At 40.2% G+C, this 20,412-nt stretch overlaps 1 protein-coding gene across 1 annotated transcript in view; it reads right to left on the reverse strand.

Moving 5' to 3' along the window:
• Positions 1-20,412, reverse strand: part of dchs2 (dachsous cadherin-related 2) — a gene marked incomplete at both ends in the record, with an annotated part of 41,459 nt that overhangs the window by 12,326 nt on the left and 8,721 nt on the right. The window contains 7 exons of the mRNA XM_079813175.1: positions 3,691-3,930; positions 4,020-4,860; positions 8,146-8,303; positions 8,426-8,522; positions 9,760-9,947; positions 10,318-11,331; positions 14,674-14,910. Coding sequence (XP_079669301.1) covers positions 3,691-3,930; positions 4,020-4,860; positions 8,146-8,303; positions 8,426-8,522; positions 9,760-9,947; positions 10,318-11,331; positions 14,674-14,910 — 2,775 coding nt within the window. The remainder of the gene's footprint in view (positions 1-3,690; positions 3,931-4,019; positions 4,861-8,145; positions 8,304-8,425; positions 8,523-9,759; positions 9,948-10,317; positions 11,332-14,673; positions 14,911-20,412) is intronic.

Genomic DNA, 20,412 nt, shown 5'->3' on the forward strand with positions numbered 1-20,412 from the left:
AGTACTCATAAAAGAGTGGGCAAAAAGTACCAGGATGACCTACTACTTCCAGCAAAATTCTAAAGTGTGCATACGATGGACATTTGACTATCCCATGAGGCCACGGGAGAGGATTTGTGAATGGCGGTGAGGCGACGTAACTGACGCTGGTAGGTTACGTGTTAATGACAGCATGGTGAATGTATAATGTGCGGATTACAATCATACTACACACACACACATACTATATAGAACATATTTTTTTAGTGGTCATGAAGTAATTACTATTAATTAGTAATTACTTATCACAATAAGTACCTATTCAAGAGAGTATGCGATTTCGGACACCCAGAGTGACACTCATTCAGACACAAATACAGATACATACATTTGGGTCAATGACAAACAGAGTGTAGACAATCAAGAAAAAAAAAAAAAAATAGAAGGAATTAAAAAGGGTTTGAGTTTTGATCTTATTGATTTTAACTGTTTCCTGTTCAGTTTTCTGAGTTAGTTCATGTTTCCTGTGTCTTGTGCTGCCTTCACATGCTTTTTGAAATGTCCTGCTTCCCACTTCTGAAGTTGTGATTATACGAGCTTGTCGAATTTAAGTGCTTTGTTGTTGGAAAGAACCGGAACCATGGAGGACACCAGGATTATTCTTGATTATTTATTGGGAAAATCTTATTAAAGCTAAAATTATATTTAGCGTTCCATTCATTGATAACCATATAAACATTCACCACGCAATCTATAGTCATCTTGCTGACAATTCAGGAATTTCGGTCAAATACAGGTTATTTTTGCTGTGTATAATACATACAATATGATTAAAATGATTAGACATTTATGTAAATATGCACTACTTTAACGACAACACAAAGCGATGTAGCGGTTGTGGAAAAAAAAACAATAAAGAATATCAGTCATAGCAGCAATCGTTCTTCCCTCCGCCATGTTTGGTGAACATGATTTCACATCTTTGTTCACATCAGTGTTACTCACCTATCATTTCCCTCTGGTTTTAGGAATAAGTTAATGGGTAGGGTTAGGATTAGGGGTAGGAATAAGGTTAGAACATTTTCGGACAGGAATTTTGTTCCAGGATCAACAAAATATGCTGATCCATGTCTTACTTGGCAAAATCACAGTGACCGTCATGTTTAAAGTTAGTGGCCCGCCCATCTCGGGAACTTGGGTATCAAAATAATTCCAGAATTTCCCAGTGGTAAATACTACTTGAGAAGGCATTAATGTCCAATTTTTAACTATGAAACTCGTATTTATGATAATTAAGATAGTGAAGGCAGCATAAGTTCATAGTTGTCATGGTTTTTGATTTGCCCTCGTTTATTACACCTGTGTAATCTAGTTAATAATCTGTTATTGTCTATGTTTAAGGTTGTTCTGTTCAAGTTCTGGACAGAAAAAAAAAAGTTCTGAGAAACTGAGTTCTGAGTTTAGTTATTTTGATTTTGTTAATAAATAAGACTGCTGCATATAGATCCTGCTTTTTCAATAAAGTTTAGTAAATTAATTTAGCTGCAATTACGTTCACTGGGCAATTTTTGCTTTGTGCTGCCAAAAATATAAACATGAATTATAACTCAAAATTAAAAATGTTACTGACCCACATAATGACACACACACACACACACACACACACACACACACACACACACACACACACACACACACACACACACACACACACACACACACACACACACACACACACACACACACACACACACACACACACACACACACACACACACACACACACACACACACACACACACACACACACACACACATGAAATGAATTTGTGGTTTACTCTCCATTGGTGTAATGGTTTTATACTGTACAAACCATATATTCTATCCCCCTACACTGACCCTACAAACTAAACCTACCCATCACACAAATCTTTTGCCATTTGGCTTTTGAATAAATAATAAAAAGAAAACACTGTTTAATATGTTTTTTAAGCCATTTGGATTACGAGGACACAGGAAGTGTCCTTATAAACCATGTTTACGTTGTAATACCCATGTCATTATACACATTTGTGTCCTCATAAACCACATATAACTGTACACACACACACACACACACACACACACACACACACACACACACACACACACACACACACACACACACACACACACACACACACACACACACACACACACACACACACATTCAAAGAAACTCATGCTGGAAACTTCACCAGCAGCCACAAACATCATATATCAGCTTTATGGGTGTACTAAAATCAAACTGTATTAATGCAAAAGTAAGAGATAGTTGAATCAATTATTAACAGTATCAATCTTCATCTGATGACCATTTGGCACAGTTGTTTCACTGGGTTTTGTGAGGTTTAACGTAATGGAAGATAAAATCAAAGAACAAACCATAGACCACACTGCTGAAAGGAGTGAATTCTGGGAGAAAAAAATAACCGGCCTTTATTAGCACAGATGGCTTGAGTTAGTGAATCATCACACACAATTTCAAATATCCTGCAGGAGGCCTGACTGCTGTTATAGGATAACGTCAGAAGCGCAGAGACAGGCAGACACTGATACTGAGGCTGAGGTATTTTAAAAGGGCCTGGTAGATTTGTGAATATTTGGACTAGGGACAAGACGCACAGAATAACACACGGCGTGTGAAAAAGAACACAAAGACCCGTTGATTTATGTTAGCAATCAAGTTCAACGAAACATAATTCAGGTGGATGTATGTTTATAACAGCAGTCTGCTAACTAAATACATTTCTAGTCTGATGACCGAGGCCATCTGGACTTCCAGACTGAAATCATGATGGACAAATATGAAAAGAAATCCACTACCTCAATTTACTAATGCTGACATATTTTGCTACATGGAGATTTTTGCATGCTACTGTTACAGAAATGTGTATTATGGAATAGTGAATAACAATACTATACTATCAGAAAGCTAGGTGAGGTACACGCTTTCAGGCTCAGTCTGGCACTCTCACGCTACCCAATTAAATCTCACGAGTCACGTCAAATAACAAAACAGCACAAAACAAATCGGAGGATGGGATTTCTGAGTAACATAGGACTTATCTGGTCTAATGCCTGCTACAGACTGTGCGATTTCGGCAATCCTATAAGATCAATACAAATCACACTGAACGACATGGATCTAATAAACTAGGGAATGACATGTATGTAGATCTACTCCTGGAGATCTACCTTCCAGCAAAGTTGAGCTCCAATCCTGATCAAACACAACTGAACCAGCTAATTAAGATCCCCAGGAGCACTTGATAATTGCAGACAGGTGTGTTGGATAAGAGTTGGGTCTGAACTTTGCAGGTTGGGTCTGAAGTTGGCAACCCTGCTATTGATAAAAGCTTAACAGACAATTAAGCGAAATAGAAGGCAAATGTTAAGCAGGTGATAGAAATTTAGACCAAATGCAGACACTAAGGCCATTATGATTAACCCATGAAAAAGGGGAAGATAGAAGCTTTATGAAATGCTGTTTCTGGTTATGAAAATGGCGTGATGGGAACTGTGAGTAACCATACTGCCATCTTGTGGTGATTTCCATAATAGTTTGACTACCAACTGGTATTTTACTGGTAATGACTGTTAAATGTTGAACTAAATTGAGCTAAATTTTGTTATGTTCTCATTTTGAGTTTTTAAAAGGTGGTAGCCTACCTGAATCCAGGTCGATTGCAGTGACTGTGACAATGATCTCTCCAGGGTCTCTGTTCTCCATGACAGTGGTATTGTAAATGTGCTGCTGGAACACAGGAGGATGGTCATTAACATCCAAAACCTCCACTGTGAGTGTCTGAGTGGAGGACAGAGAGGGAACACCGCTGTCTCTAGCCTGGACGGTGAGAATGTGGACATGCTGGGATTCATAATCCAAGGATGAATTCAGGTACAGATGCCCTGTAAGACAGTTTTTTTTTTTTAAACAAGTGATTTTCTCTTAGACCTACATTTGCATCCCTAATATCATCCCATAATAAATTATTTACCTGTGTTTTCCATGTAAAAGTAGCCCCGCTCATTGCCTGAAATTACACTGTATATGACGTGTCCGTTACGTCCTTGGTCCTTATCTTTTGCCATAATATGATGAATCAACAGTCCCATCTCTGCGTCCTCTGAGACACAAGCTTCTTCCATGGAGACAAATGTGGGGCTGTTGTCGTTGATATCCAAAATAATCAGCTGAGCTATGACTGACGTATGTTTCCTATTTTTGGGTTCTTCTGTGTTGTCGCTGGAAGTCACTTTAAATACAATGTTCTCAGTGCGCTCACGGTCCAACTGTCCATTTGTTGTGACAACTCCAGTGTGAGGGTTGATGCTTAAAGGCAGTCCCTCTATTGCAGGGTCAGGGTCATAAGTCAAAGAATAATAAAGCTCACTGTAACGCAGACTTCCATCACCATCACGTGCATTAAAGACATACACCGCCGTTCCATTGATAACATCTTCGTAAACACAGAACACAACAAAGTTGTCATTGCCAGGGAACCAGGGGGTGTGGTCATTGACATCAACAACACTAATCGCCACAAATACAGTGACATTGAAAGTGGGAATAGCTTCTGCGCGTACAACCAAGAAGTAACGCTGTGTGACTTCGTAGTCCAGATGTTGTGCCACATAAAGCTCGCCACTTGCACTTTTGATGCCAAACTGCAAATTACCATCGCCCTCGACAATAGAATATCGTGTCTGCATATCTTGTGTATTAGAAATCCCAAGTGTTCCAATGACAGTTCCCAGTCTGGCATCTTCCTGCACAGTAAAGTGTTTGAGGCTCTGTAAATCCTTGGAGTTCCCATTTTGTTGGTCTAAGACATAAACCTGGAATAAAACACAATTTGAGTAACCATTCTTAAAATTTGCATGATTTATATAACACTTCTATTCCTAAAATCATGGTGAAAATTTAATAGTGAAAAATCTCCCCCTCGCTCCGTTTGCAATCACCAAACAGACCTGCCCCGTCCCCCTAAAGCGCAGGGCCCGGTGCAGTCGCACCAGCCTAAGGACGGCTTTGCTTGCAGAGTTACTTATAGTCAGTAGAATGTCAGTTGGAGGACCATCATAATAAAGTTAGCAGATATTAAGCAGACAGTCTACTAGAGCTGCACGGTTTATTGTTAAAAGACCGCAATCTCGATTCAAAGACCCACGCAATCTCATTCCTAAATGACAAAGACAAAAATCACACCGTAACATTCAAGGCCCTGTCCCAAATAGCACACTTCATATGCACTTTAACAGGGACTGTTAAAAATGTACAGTATATATCACTGAATTGTTCATTCAAAATGATTTGTCCAGTAATGAATCAAATTTATTTATGAATGAGTCATTGAATCATTCATTCAAACTGATTTTGGTAAATAATTAATTCAGATTAATTTAACATTTTAAATAGACTGCTGCAATTAACATTTTGTTGTTATCTCTATTTGAAACAAAAAAAATTGTGATATTCAATTTAACCACAATTGTGCAGCTCTACTAATAGGCCCACTCTAATGAGAGTTAGTTTGCATGTAGTTGTTTAATTACTTATCGTTACGGTAACACTTTAAAATACTTTCCCATCATTAACAAATAACCACAGTAACAAATGAGTAATACAATATTAACATTCTAATAACTGCTATTAACTAGTGTAAAATAAGACAAGAAGAGGCCAGAGCTTCAAGAGCTTGTGTTGGCAGCTCCGATTACCACTGAAAATGTCAGAAACTGTTAAACCTTTTATGTTCAAACCGGAGTTGGACAATGATGGAGAGACTCAAGAAGAAGTGACAACATGTAGAATGCAACAGGGTGTTTCTGAATAGTTAGTTGATTAATTTATGTAGCTGATGTGGCGTTAACTATCTTCAAATCATTGATTAGCATATTGTGTCTTATTAATAGATCAATTGCTTGGGTGGGAACTCTTGTAAGATGCCTTCAGAGCCAGAGAATATACAGGGAGTGCAGAATTATTAGGCACGTTGATTTTCTGATCATATTTTTTTTCCAGGCACATTTGACCAATTCCAAACCACAGTAATCCTAATAACTACTATTGATTTAGTATTTAATAATGTATAAGTGATATATAATTGTTCATGAAGGCTGGAAATGAAAATCACCTTATATTCAGGTGTGCAGAATTATTAGGCATGTTTTCTTTTACAGATAAATTGAGCCAAAAAAGAGATTTAACTCAGACTGAAAAGTCAAAAAGTATTAAATGCCCATGAGAAGGATGCAATACTAATGCAATACTAGACATTGCAGTTAAGGCATGACCATTGGACAGTGAAATGCTCGTTGGGTCAGCAGGATCTGACAAAAACAGGTGGTGAAGAAAAGACACCTGTTAACTGCAAAAGAATTAAGAATTAAGGTGAAGAATTAAGGGTGAAACCATCAGGAACCCTTTAGTCTCCAGCGCCACCATTTTCCAAAGCTGCAACCTACCTGGAGTCTCCAGAAGTGCAAGGTGTCAGGATCTCAGAGACTTCAGTTAGGTAAAGAATCCTAAAAAATGACCCCCACTAGATAAGAATCACAAGCTGAAGTGTTGTAAAATACATGAAGAAGGTTTTTTTATAGGCTTTATGGACAGATAGGTTGAGAATGACTCTTGAAGGACCAGCACCACATCCTCTAGTACCACTGTTTGAAGAATTCATCTTCCAGAATCTGGCAGGACGTTTTGGGAGTTCATTTTAGTCCATCCTGAAGTCTGTTTTGCAGAGATGTTTTCCTGATGGTTTCACCCTTAATTCTTCACCTTAATTCTTAATTCTTTTGCAGTTAACAGGTGTCTTTTCTTCACCACCTGTTTTTGTCAGATCCTGCTGACCCAACGAGCATTTCACTGTCCAATGGTCATGCCTTAACTGCAATGTCTAGTATTGCATTAGTATTGCATCCTTCTCATGGGCATTTAATACTTTTTGACTTTTCAGTCTGAGTTAAATCTCTTTTTTGGCTCAATTTATCTGTAAAAGAAAACATGCCTAATAATTCTGCACACCTGAATATAAGGTGATTTTCATTTCCAGCCTTCATGAACAATTATATATCACTTATACATTATTAAATACTAAATCAATAGTAGTTATTAGGATTACTGTGGTTTGGAATTGGTCAAATGTGCCTGGAAAAAAAATATGATCAGAAAATCAACGTGCCTAATAATTCTGCACTCCCTGTATGCTGCATGAAGATAGAACAGGTATAGTTTAGTTCAATTACGGTTATCATTTATGATGTCATCTTACTTTTATGCCATGCTACTGCATTTGAGTAACTTACTGTATTGCAATAAATATGAAAAGACAGATGTGACAGCTTAGGCAGACTCCTAAATGTGCTTTACTACAACAACTCTTCCTCTTCTCAACATGGCCTCCCTCCCTTTGTTGCGTTCCCAGGGGCAGGTTTTTTGTAAATTGTAGGGTTAGTGATGTCACTAACCTGGGAAGAAGCTTGTTGTAGTCCCTATAAGCCGTTTATTGTAGTCCTTAAAAAGCGACTTCTTTAAAAGACAATATCTCCCTTTGAACTTTGAGCGTCGTAACTTTGAAGATGTTGTTTATGCTCAAACAGCAACATTACACACTAACTAAAGTTAGAAAAGGGAAATCATAATCAACCACCCCTTTAAGTTACGAATCTCTGCCCACACAGAGATCTCTGACAAACCAAGAGGCTTGTTACTCAGCATCTCTGCAAATTTGCGTTTCAAAATTCAACAAACCTGACATGAAATTAATTCATACCACTCTAATTATAACACATTATTACAAGCTTATCGTTGAGAATGGGGCTAAGGTAAGGAGATAGTTTTGAATACTGGCTTGTTATGTACTTGCTCAAAAATGAATTTTTGATCATATTTAACAAAAAAAAAAGTTACGGACTGCAGCTTTAATTACCATATTAATAACTATAAATTATGCCTATGCAAAATGACATGCAACTAACTATAAACCAAACCAAACCCTAATCCTAACCCAATAGTACGTAAGGTAATGTAGTTACTTACTCAGCACTTAAATGTATAATTACAGTGTAACAAAGACACCTGAAATAAAGTGCAACCGAAAAGTAACCAATTTCACTAACTTGTATGTGAACAACTGCAGTCTCCTCCAGAGGAAAAAGCCCATTGTCTGTGGCAACCACTCTCAGGGTGTAGCGCATCTGCGGGTTTGAGGAGAATCGTGATGTCACCTTGACATCACCATTACGACTATCAATACTAAAGTGTCCCAGCTGATTATCTAAAAGTATGTGGAAGAAAACAAGACATCTCAGATTAAATCACAAAGAAATATTCCCTTCAATCAGAGGGATATAAGCAGCCATAAATTAAAAATAAATGGTCCTCTTCTCATCAGTTTACCTTTTATGGAGAATTTGACAGTTCCATTCTCTCCAGCATCCAGGTCTTTAGCAAACATACTGATTACAACAAAATTCACTGGAATGCCTGCCCACACCTGCACAAAAATATATACATATTTGCATACAGTATATGCATTTGTTAGATGCTGTTATCCAAAGTAATTATGATAAATGATAAATACCATGATATATATTTTTTCACAATTCTTTAATAAAATAGAGGGTTTAAGAGAACAGCATTTATTTGAAATATTTTTGTTTTTATAGCAATGTAAATGTCTACTGTCACTTTTGATCAATTTAATTCACCCTTGCTGAATAAAAATAATAATCTTACTGGCCCCAAATTTTGTAATGGTATTATAAATGTACAATATAAATACATTCATTTACATTCAGAAGAAAATGTCACTGAAACATTTTACTTATTGTGGATACCATGTCATCATAGATCAGGGGTTGGCAACCTATGGCACGCAGGCCAACAATGTCAAGCGAATGGGTAATTGTTGGCACATAAGTAAAATAGAGAGGCATTTAGGAGAAGTTAGGAGACAGAGATATTATGTAAGTGTGAGAATTAAACTACGCAAGTCAAAGAAATTGTGCAACTCTGACAAACCATTAGAGACAGCTGCACATGAGCATCTGAAAGCATGATGCAGATCAAAACAGCAGATGTATCAAACAAGTTAAGTTAGTTTTACTGACAGATTATAGTTTGTTCTGAAAAAACAAACAAACAAACAAACAGTTAATGCTATACATTTTGAAGATATTCAACTAAGCATATAGAGTCCTATTAAACATTCCACACACATCACAATGATGGTGATGTGCAAACTTCGTTCATGCATAGGGTTCAATAGTCACTTTTGAAATGTGCTTTTTAAAGTTTAATGTAAGCCTGAAAATGAACAAACTTGTAGGATTATGACAAATAAAAAAAAATAAAAAAATGGAAAATTGGTTCAGAAATATTTACAGTTCTGCACTATTTCTATGTTGCTAATCAAATAAGCAAGTTTGTGATTGATCAGGTTATGTTTGATCATCAGGTATCAACTTTCAAATGTTTGAACATTTAAAATATGGTTATGTGCATTTATTAAACATGGGGGAGGGTGGCGGTAATGGCACTGTGATTAGAAAAACTAGAAAAACCTAAAAACTAGAAAAACCTAAAAAGGGCACTTCATGACAAAAAGGTTGCCGACCCCTGTAATAAATTGTCAATGTACATGAACTGTATAATTGACCAGAAAGTTCATTTAATTATAAAACCTACAATTATATTTTGTATTGCTCGTGTTTTCTAGAAAAAGTATTGACCTGTACGTTTAGCTCTTTATTTGCAGGTAGGTGTGTGAACTGTGGGGGGTTATCGTTGACGTCTGTGACAAGGATGCGAACGATAGTGGTGGTGTTGAGACGAGGTCGACCCTGATCTGTGACCATCACCCTTAAAACATGCTGCGCCTGCTCCTCACGATCCAAAGCCACCAGGTTTATGATCTCACCTTCAGCCAGAGAAAGAGAAAGACGACAGAGCGTGAGAGAGAATGATACACTGAAGAAGAAAAAAAAGGTGGAAAATTTACTTGGAAACTATTTCACTTAGAATTTTAAAAATATATAAATATACATATATATATTTTTAAAATTATTTTTATTTTATATGATTCATTTGTTTTATTTCAGTCAGTTTCAGTTTTAGTTTTATTCAAAATACAAAATAATAAAAAAAACGTGTACAAAATATATGCAATCTCAATGCCTCAACATTTTTTCTTTCTTTGCTTTATGAATTTCTGGAATGCTTTTTTGACAAAGCAGTTTATGAAAGACCATTTGAATGAAATACAGCACTAATTCAACAGTAATTCTGACCTGTTCGTGTGTTGATGTTAAAGTATTTTCCATCAGACAGCAGGATGTAGGACAACACTCCATTGTTAAGCGAATCTCTGTCTGTAGCTTTTACCGTTCCAATCAGGCCATGAGGAGACGGTCCCTCCTGCACGCTGAAGAAGTACACATCCCTACTGAACACTGGCTTGTTGTCATTCTCATCCTGAACCATGACGACCACTGTTGCTGTGGCCTCTGTTTTGCTATTTTGTGCCTTTGCACACACGCAAAATCTATACATGGGTTCAGTTTCGTAGTCCAGACTGTAAGATACAATCATCCATCCAGTCTCTGGATGGATCCTGAAAGGTGGGACTCCAAAGAGAGGTTTAAGAGAGTAAGTGATGACAGGGGGCGCTTCTGGCTGGGTTCTGGTTCCATGAGCACGTACCTGAATCATTCTGGTGTCTTTTGGAGCACTTTCTCCGATTTCCACCTGGTAAATCAAAGTTTCAAAGGATAGTGTGTCTTCCACAAAGCCTAAGGAATCTATCTCTATCACAAGCCCTAATGTAGAGTTCAATGAAGGATGACCCTCATCCTCAGCTATAACACTGAGCTCGTACCTTTGGCTCGCACCTCTTGAGAGGTCGCCATTCAGCATAAGAGTCCCAAGATTGGGGTGTATAATAAACACGTCACTCTCAGGACGTAAAATATAGTGAATTCTGCCATTAAGGCCGCTGTCACTGTCGTGGGCATGTGCAATGAAGAGTGCCGTTCCTGGAGGGGTGTTATGGGATATGGTGATGTGTTCTGAGGTTTTCTGGAACACAGGAGGGTTGTCATTGACATCAATGATGGAAACATTGACCTGAGCACTGCTGTAGATAGGATGGGTTCCTGTGTGGAATTGTATGGTCAAAAGAACATAAGAAATGGACTCGTGGTCCAGGGGACAGGCAGTGGTGATGATGCCTGTCTGAGCATCTACTGAAAAAAGCCCTTGCAGATCACCTGAGGATATGACGTATGAGACTACCTCCACTGAATCTGCAATTAGAAAGACAAATACCAGCAAAATATCAATATGATATTTAGTTAACAGTTAAAGGCATAGTTGACACAGAAATTAAAATTCTGCCATTATAGTATATATGCCATTCCGAATATATACAGTGGTGGTCAAATTGGTTATTTTCCATGAGGACAATGACCCAAAACATTCTTCTAACTATTGCCGGAACTACCTGCGACGGAAAGAATCTGCTGGAACATTGAAAATGATGGACTGGCCTACTCAAAGTCCGGACCTCAACCCCAATCGAGCACGTTTTGTACATTTTGTACATGTACAATCACCTATTGTACATCCAAAGGAAGGACTTTGGCTTCAGTTGCAGAAGGCATGGGATAACATTGAAGTTCTCAGAGGAAATATATCGACACTATGCCAGATATATGTGCTGCTGTAATTGCTGCAAAAGGTGGACATACCAAATATTAAAATCATGTTTTGGAGGCAAAAAGAGGTCAATATATTCATATATCATATATCATATATCATATATCATATATATATATATATATATATATATATATATATATATATATATATATATATATATATATATATATATATATATATATATATATATATATATATATATATATATATATATATATATATATATATATATATATATATATACACACACATACAAACTCACACAAACTGTATGCTTATAAATTTAGAAAATACTGACATACATATGACCCTGTCATATGTGTTAAAACCAGTATTGCCGTTATCCTATTGTTTGACAGTTGAGACCTTGATACAGCTGGAGAAAACCAAAGCCCCCAGAGATTAAGGTAGTGCCCCCCTCTCCAACTCAGAAACCTAGAATTTCTGGCCCTTCATTTGACTTAAAGAGAGGGTTAATCAGCTAATCTAAACGTTAACCTCAATTGACTGTCTACTGCTCAACTATTAATGAGGAAGGCTAAACATTTGTGTGTGTATGTGTGTGAGCAAAAAACTAATCACACATCACTTAAATAAGTCAAGAATGGAGTGTTTTATATGATTAATTCAATGCTCATTATGCTTCATTTTATGATTAAAATGGGTAAATTCTTACTGCAAAACCAAATAACAACTGCTACCAGTCCTTTATGTCATCTTTTACGCATTTCCACAAAAGCACATATATGCACAATCACAACAGCAAATAATTATATAAAAAAAACTAAAATGACCTCAAAGCAGGTAGTTGTGAATCTCTGAGTTGGTTAAGTATGTGTGATTAGCCCTAACATAGCTAACTACTGAGCATGAGATACTGTTCACTAAAAACAATTGATTGTAGACTAAGAGCCAAAAGAAACAGAGCATAGAATATCTTGTTATCTACCCTAACAACCCTGCCAACTAGACTGATATTTAACCCTCTGATCAGCTTATCCCTGACCCACAAGCTGGATTAGTCATTGGGGTAACAATGTCTGGAAGTACTAGGTTACTAGTGGAAAGGAAAGCTGTAAAAAAAAGGGTGGATGCATTTTGACACCTTGGACTGCAATTGATTTGGTGTTGTGCTTCTAACGGAATTGTATATTTATCATTGATTATTGATACTTGAAAAAGTTTTCAATAAATAATTTCAAGTGATCAACACTCATTTCTTGAAATAAATGACACGGTTCAATATTTTGTCTATTTTATCTAATCTACCTGTACAGAACATAAAAATGTGTTAACACTTTACAATAAGGTTGTATTTGTTAACATTAGTTAATGCATTTGTTAACATTAATTAACAATTAACAAGGCTCATATCCAGCATTAGTTAATCTTTTTTAATTTTAACTTGTACATATATAATTCTTAACATTAATAGCTTTTTTTTTTAAACATTTAATGCATTAGTTAATGTGAACTAATATGAAATAACACCTCTTAAAAACATAATACCATAATCTTAGTTTATGTAATTTATACATATACATTTCCTAACATTCAGGGTGCATGCTCTGCGTCAACATTACTTAAATCAATAGTTACAATTAACTAACAATTAACTGCATGTTATTAAAAGCAATTAAGTTTTTGTGAATCTCAGCTAAAGAGTCACAAGCGCCCGCGCACACACACTCACACACCCTTTATGACGTCATACAGTCGGGGCCATACTTGTTCGACTTTCCGAAACTTGTTTGAATCCTGAAGGAGTGTATTTGGCACAGAAATACTCTGTCATATGTTCAACTCGTTTTTTTTCAAGACTCTTGTGAATGCAACTCATAGGTTGAATGACACGTCTGCCATAGCCTGACGGGGTCTGTATCGTTTTTAATCGTACTTTTAAACTTCGGGTTTCGGGTAGTAACCCGAGAAAAAAAAGAACTACAAAATTGGACTGCTTTACGGCATATACATCACTTCCACCACCACCCCCACTTCCTTAAATTCGGACGTGCGAGCCCAACTATCATTTGTTTGCCGGATGTTATAGTCATGGCCGAAGCAGCACAGAAAAATAAGAAAGCAAAGGTTTTGTCGGAGGAAAGCAAAAAGAGGAAACGAGAAAGTGATCGGATTAAAGGCAGGACGAGGATCAACATTGGGCCAGCGTTTGCTCGTTGGCGTGAGCTGAAGGAGGAGGGGCTACATTCTTGCAAGTAAATACGTAAGACGTACAAAATCATATTTTAGGATACCTAACATGTCTGTGATATGATTTGTCTTGCCTCAAGCTATAATGCAAATCGATTTTTCAAATTTGCAAATTAATCTATGGTAGCTTGATATTATAATATTGACTATATATGGTTATTACCTACCACTCAAACATTGAATTGAAGTATCATATAGATTCTGTAAAACGGGAACTAATAGACTAGGCTACTATAATGACGCTGGCTTGTAAACGTGAGCATCGCGATCATTTGGCGTTTGAAAAAAAATAAAACCCATGAAATTATATTCATATGACATGCTGAAACATATGCCACTGTAACGTTACCTGGGATGAAGACATTTCACACGTGACGCAAGCAGAACACCTGCATGTGAACTCCTCCTGCAGTGTTCAGGGCTATCATGGTTGTCATGTCAATAAATGCACGTGCGATGCATCCCCTGATGTAGAATGACAGTTTTCGACAGTAGTAGAGGACAATACTGTTTCCCAACTGTAGGGGGACCCCGAGAGCAAAACCTACCTAGTGCTGCTTTAACTAAACAGTTAACTAATTGTTAACAAATATAACCTTATTGTAAAGTGTTACCAAATAGGTTTCTTCTTCAACTATGGCATCACACTGTCCAGTTTCTAACAGGGCATAGTGTGACAGGCATAACATTTCAGAAAAAAGGCACTGAAAACTCACTGGCAGGGGTAACAGCCTGAACCAAACCAACAGTGGAGCCCACAGGTGCATCCTCAGAGATAGAGAAGGTGTAGTGGGCTTTCTGGAAAAGGGCAGGGGGCTGGTCACTCTGCAAGACGTTCACAGTGATGTTAGCAGGATGAATGGCAGACATGCCTCCTCCGTCCTGAGCAGAGACAGACAGCTTCACACTGCTACTGCGTAGCTGGGAAAGCGAAGAACTCAGGTAGACAGAACCTGAAGAACACACAAAACCTACATTGACATCTTAGAGGGCACATTCATAAGGTCTTAGCTATTATTGCAGTGAAAGGAAAGTTTACATTTGGCTATAAGTAGATTACAGACTTAAATGTAAGAGAATTTAAATTAAAAACCTTAGTAATTAAAGCTATGACATGTTAATTTCTAATAAAATTAAATTCTTTGACTGATAGATAACTAAGAAATTCACATGGTCATGATGATTTTTTTTTGTACACTATCTTACCCTCTCCCAGATTTTTTAAATAAACTGAACAGACTTTAAACAAACATTAGTTAACATCCATTACTTATGTTGATATGGTGGATATGTTTGTGGCTAGTTCCAATTTTGACAGATGGCTGGGGTCCCGCTAAATTCTGTCACCTTGATCTAACTTAAAATCCTTAGCATCTGTTGATTTAAACCAGGGGTGGGTAACCTTAGGCACACATGCCCCCACTGGCACACATAAAGGTAATCAGTGGCACGCAAGTGAAGGAGGGGAGAGTAATCTGTGTGTATTTTATTTAGCTGTTTGTTTTTGAAGTCCCTAGTACCTGCATACCCAAAAAAATAAACAAGAAAAAAGGAATTCAAAATTACTGGCAGACCGATATTTCACAGAAGAAGACATATCGAATGATATTTGCCATTTTTTAATTACCAACATTAAGTATACATTTTTTTTCTGTTTGGTCAGTAAGAGTCGGAAATGGGACTTTTAGTTTGAAAGTGCTGAGAATCTAGCACCAAAGCACAGACACACATGAGCATTCTCTGTCTTCATTTGTTTACTATAGTTTTGTTTAATAATCGAAAGGCAAACATTATAATACTCCTCTGTCATACTGAATCAGCATTCAGCAAATACACTTTTACATCATTTAAACAAGTCTTTGCGTATCTAATAAACATTTCATGCCACAGACCTCACAAATGTTGGTGAATCCGAAGAGATCATCCAAAGAGCTCTATGCTATATTGTTTTTGCGGCTGTCATATTCGCTGCATACAATGTAAAATGTACATTACCTCTAATCCACCTTTATTTGAGAAAATATGATTCTCAGTGCACAGAAAGTTATGCATGTGATATTTACTATATATCTTTAAATTATATATATATATGGCATATAATGTCAAAAAGGTAAAAGCTCTAAACCAATTATGCTTAGCAGGGATTTCCCTAAGCGAGTGAGACCATCCAGGCGATGTAAAAGAAGGAATATTTACTTCGACTTCTGAGCACTATTTAAGATTAAGCACACTTAGGACAGAAAGAATTGTTCATCTGTGTCACTGCTGCATAATCTCAACTGCTGTCTGCTAAATGCAACAAAATTAATGAGATGAGAAATATGTAACAATTAACGGCAGAACTGTGATTGTAATGGGATTATGGAGAAATAATGAGCAGACCCCCCTACTTCATTACAGTCTAATCTGATTAATGTAATGCGTCATGCGGCACGCCAAACAGCACAGCTCAGCTGTAGCTCTATGTGTGCGAAAAGCCAAGGACAGTGATAGTAACACATGCCATACAAATGACTTTAATATCTGTATTTAGTAATATATCAACTTAGACTATTAATGTGTTTTTTATACTGAACGTCTTATACATTGTATAGATTGTTATACTTATAATAACTTAAGGAAAAGTAAATGTTTATGTATCTATATTAGTCTCACTGTACTATAATTATTTACACAATTACTTTGAATATCACAGTATATTAGTATTATATTGTTGCCAGATTAAAAATGAACACTTAGCAAAACTAATTGTCACAAGCACGCCAGGCTCTACCCTCTCCCAGACACAACGATCACTATCACCCGAGTACTGATCACACACACCTGCACGTCATCATCACTGCAATCACCACCTGCACTTAAGCCCCACGCACGCACTCAGTCACTGTCCGGTATCGTTTGCACATGCTCACACTAAAGCTTGCTTCCACGGACTCACCTGACTACCTACCTGTTATCCCAAGTCTCCTGAGTGTCTCCTGAGTGTCTCCTGAGTGTCTCCTGAGTGTCTCCTGAGTGTCTCCTGAGTGTCTCCTGAGTGTCTCCTGAGTGTCTCCTGAGTGTCTCCTGAGTGTCTCCTGAGTGTCTCCTGAGTGTCTCCTGAGTGTCTCCTGAGTGTCTCCTGAGTGTCTCCTGGTCTCGTCTCCTGGCTCCCTGATCTACAATCAAGAACGTATCGTATTACCCATTGTCATCACCATTCTACTGGACTTACACTTCTGATACTCACCTCATCTGCTCACTTCCTGGTTCTGTCAAATAAACCCTGTTTACATCTGCCATCTGTTCTCCGTGTCACCTCTGTTTGTAACAGAATACCGGACCAACACCGCACAGCACCAGGATGAGGACCCCGGATCCCTTCAAGGAGCTCGTCGACGCTGTTCGGCGAGCTCTTCCCTCCAGCACACCTGCACCTTCACCAGCTAGCACTTCCGGGAACAACACCCCTGCTTCACCCCCCGAGTGTGCCAGTCCCATGGCCAGACCGGCGCCCTTCTCTGGTTCGGCGGAGGATTGCAACGGATTCCTGCTCCAATGTTCACTGGTCCTGGAGATGCAGCCGCACCTGTACCCACATGATCGCGCCAAAGTGGCGTTCATCACCTCGCAGATAGCTGGTAAAGCGCGCTCCGATGGGCGGAATCTCTATGGTACAACGACAGTCCTATGATCCAGACCCTGTCTGGGTTCATCCCACACTTTAAGGAGGTCTTTGGAAAACTGTCTTGGGATTCGTTGATCGGTGAACAACTCTACCACCTAAAACAAGGTACATTATCTGTAAATGAGTATGCCCTCCAGTTTCGGACCCTCGCTGCTGCCAGTGGGTGGAACGAGCAATCCCTGATCACGACCTACCGACAGGGTCTGGATCCTCGGGTGCGGCTGTATCTCGCTGCATACGAGGACACCATCGGGCTTGAACGTTTCATCCAACTCTCCATTCGCTTCGCCACTCGTATGCAGTCGTGTATCGAAGAACACCAGGGACAGCCGTCAGTCTCATCTTTCCTCCACCGACCAGATGGTGTCAGCCCTCCAGAACCAGCCCACGAGGCCATGCAACTGGAGAACTCCCGTCTGACAGCGGCTAAACGGCAGAGGCGGCTGACCCAAAATCTCTGTCTGTACTGTGGTCTTCCTGGGCATTACATCTCCGAATGCCCAGTCCGTCCTCCACGTCCCATGGTGAGTGCAATCATTCCTTCACTAAATAAGATGAAGCCACTCACCACTACTGTAGACCTTACTGCTGCCAGTATCTCCCTTCCAGTTACTGCCGTCCTCGACTCTGGGTCAGTCGGGAACTTAATCTCGGGCACCCTCTGCCGCCAGCTCAAGCTCCGCACGACTGCTACTCCGACCATCTACCAGATCCAGTCGATAACCGGGACACCCCTCAGTCGGAGGCAGGTTAGTCGCTCCGTGGGCCCCATTGGAGTGCAAGTGGGAATTCTCCACATGGAGCGGCTACATCTGCTGGTTCTGGAGGAATCCACCGCTGACATCATCCTAGGGCGCCCATGGTTAGAGCAACATAACCCAGTCATCTCCTGGAAGACAGGAGAAGTCCTGAAGTGGGGCGACAGCTGTTTCCCGGACTGCTTCCCATCGCCACCGTTATGTCCCTCTCCTCATTCCCAAGATCTCCCCATCTGCGCCACGTCCATCGAGAGTCTGGTAGAGAGACGTTCGGTGGATGTTCCCCCCTGCTATGCCCCCTTCAGTGACGTCTTCTGTCCCCAACGGGCTTCCAAGCTGCCTCACCATCGCCCATGGGACTGTGCCATCGATCTGCTGCCAGGTGAACCAGTGCCCAAAGGTAAAATCTATCCCCTCTCACTTCCGGAGGAGAAGGCCATGGAGGATTACATCAAGGAGGCACTGGAGCAAGGCTACATCCATCCATCTACTTCCCCTGCTGCTTTGAGTTTTTTCTTCGTGGCAAAGAAGGACGGAGGCTTGCGGCCCTGCATCGACTACCGAGTACTCAACAATATAACAGTTAAGTTCCGTTATCCCCTTCCTCTCGTCCAAGCTGCCCTGGAACATCTCCGTAGTGCCACTGTGTTCACAAAGTTGGACCTCCGCAGTGCGTACAACCTCGTTCGAATACGTGAGGGCGACAAGTGGAAGACCGCCTTTGTCACGCCCACCGGCCACTACGAATACCTTGTGATGCCCTATGGACTCGCCCCCTCCGTATTCCAGAACTTCATCCATGAGGTGCTCCGAGAGTGCCTTCACAAGTTCGTGCTGGTCTACATCGACATCTTGATCTACTCCCGGAGCCTGGCCGAACATCGCCATCACGTTGTGGAGGTCCTTCAACGCCTGAGGAACTTCCAGCCCTACCTCAAAGCCGAGAAATGCTCATTCCATCAGTCCTCAGTGCAGTTTCTCGGCTACAACATCGACCGCAGTGGCATCCGGATGGACGAGGGGAAGGTGGAAGCCATCCGGTCCTGGCCAACCCCCTCCACTGTCAAAACTCCAAAGATTCCTCGGCTTTGCCAACTTCTATCGTCGCTTCATCCATCTGTACAGTTCCATCGCCAGTCTCCTACGCAATAAGCCCAAGTCTCTGTCCTGGACCCCATCTGCCACCGAAGCCTTCCAGACCCTGAAGACCGCCTTCACAACCGCTCCCCTCCTGGTCCACCCAGATCCAGATCTGCCCTTCGTCGTTGAGGTGGACGCTTCCACCACCGGAGTGGGAGGGGTCCTTTCTCAGCAGCAGGGGAACCCCAGTCGTCTCCACCCATGTGCCTTCTTCTCGCGGAAGCTCAACCCGGCAGAGGTAAACTACGACATCGGGAACCGCAAACTCCTCGCCATCAAGCTCGCACTGGAGGAGTGGAGGCACTGGCTAGAGGGCGCCAAACATCCCTTCCTAGTGCTTACTGACCACAAGAACCTGGGGTATCTCCAAGAGGCAAAACGTCTAAATCCACGGCAAGCTAGATGGGCTCTATTCTTCACACGGTTTAACTTCAACATCTCCTATCGACCAGGTGCCAAAAACATCAAGGCGGACACCCTTTCCCACATCCACAGCCCCGAGGAGAAGTCAGAAGAGACAGAGCCCATCATCCCTACCCAGTTATTCCTTGGTCCTATCTCCTAGTCGGAGGAGACCCTGCCCTCTGCCAATAACTCCACCAACGTGCCGCCGGGTTGTCCTCCGGGCATGCAATTCCTTCCTCGAGCACGACGCACCCCTATCATCCACTCCTCCCACACGTCACTTGGCACTGGTCACCCTGGGGTCAATGAAACCCTCTCGCTGCAACGTCAACGCTTATGGTGGTCCCAGATGTCAGCAGATGTCAGAAGGTACGTGCAGGGATGTAGGGAATGTGCCATGTCAAAGTCCACGTCACCTGCCAGCTGGAAAGCTCCATCCTCTGCCCATTCCCAACCGCCCTTGTTCACACCTAGGGGTGGATTTT

The sequence above is a fragment of the Gobio gobio genome (genome assembly GCF_949357685.1).
Source record: "Gobio gobio genome assembly, chromosome: 3".
Lineage (NCBI taxonomy): Eukaryota > Metazoa > Chordata > Actinopteri > Cypriniformes > Gobionidae > Gobio > Gobio gobio.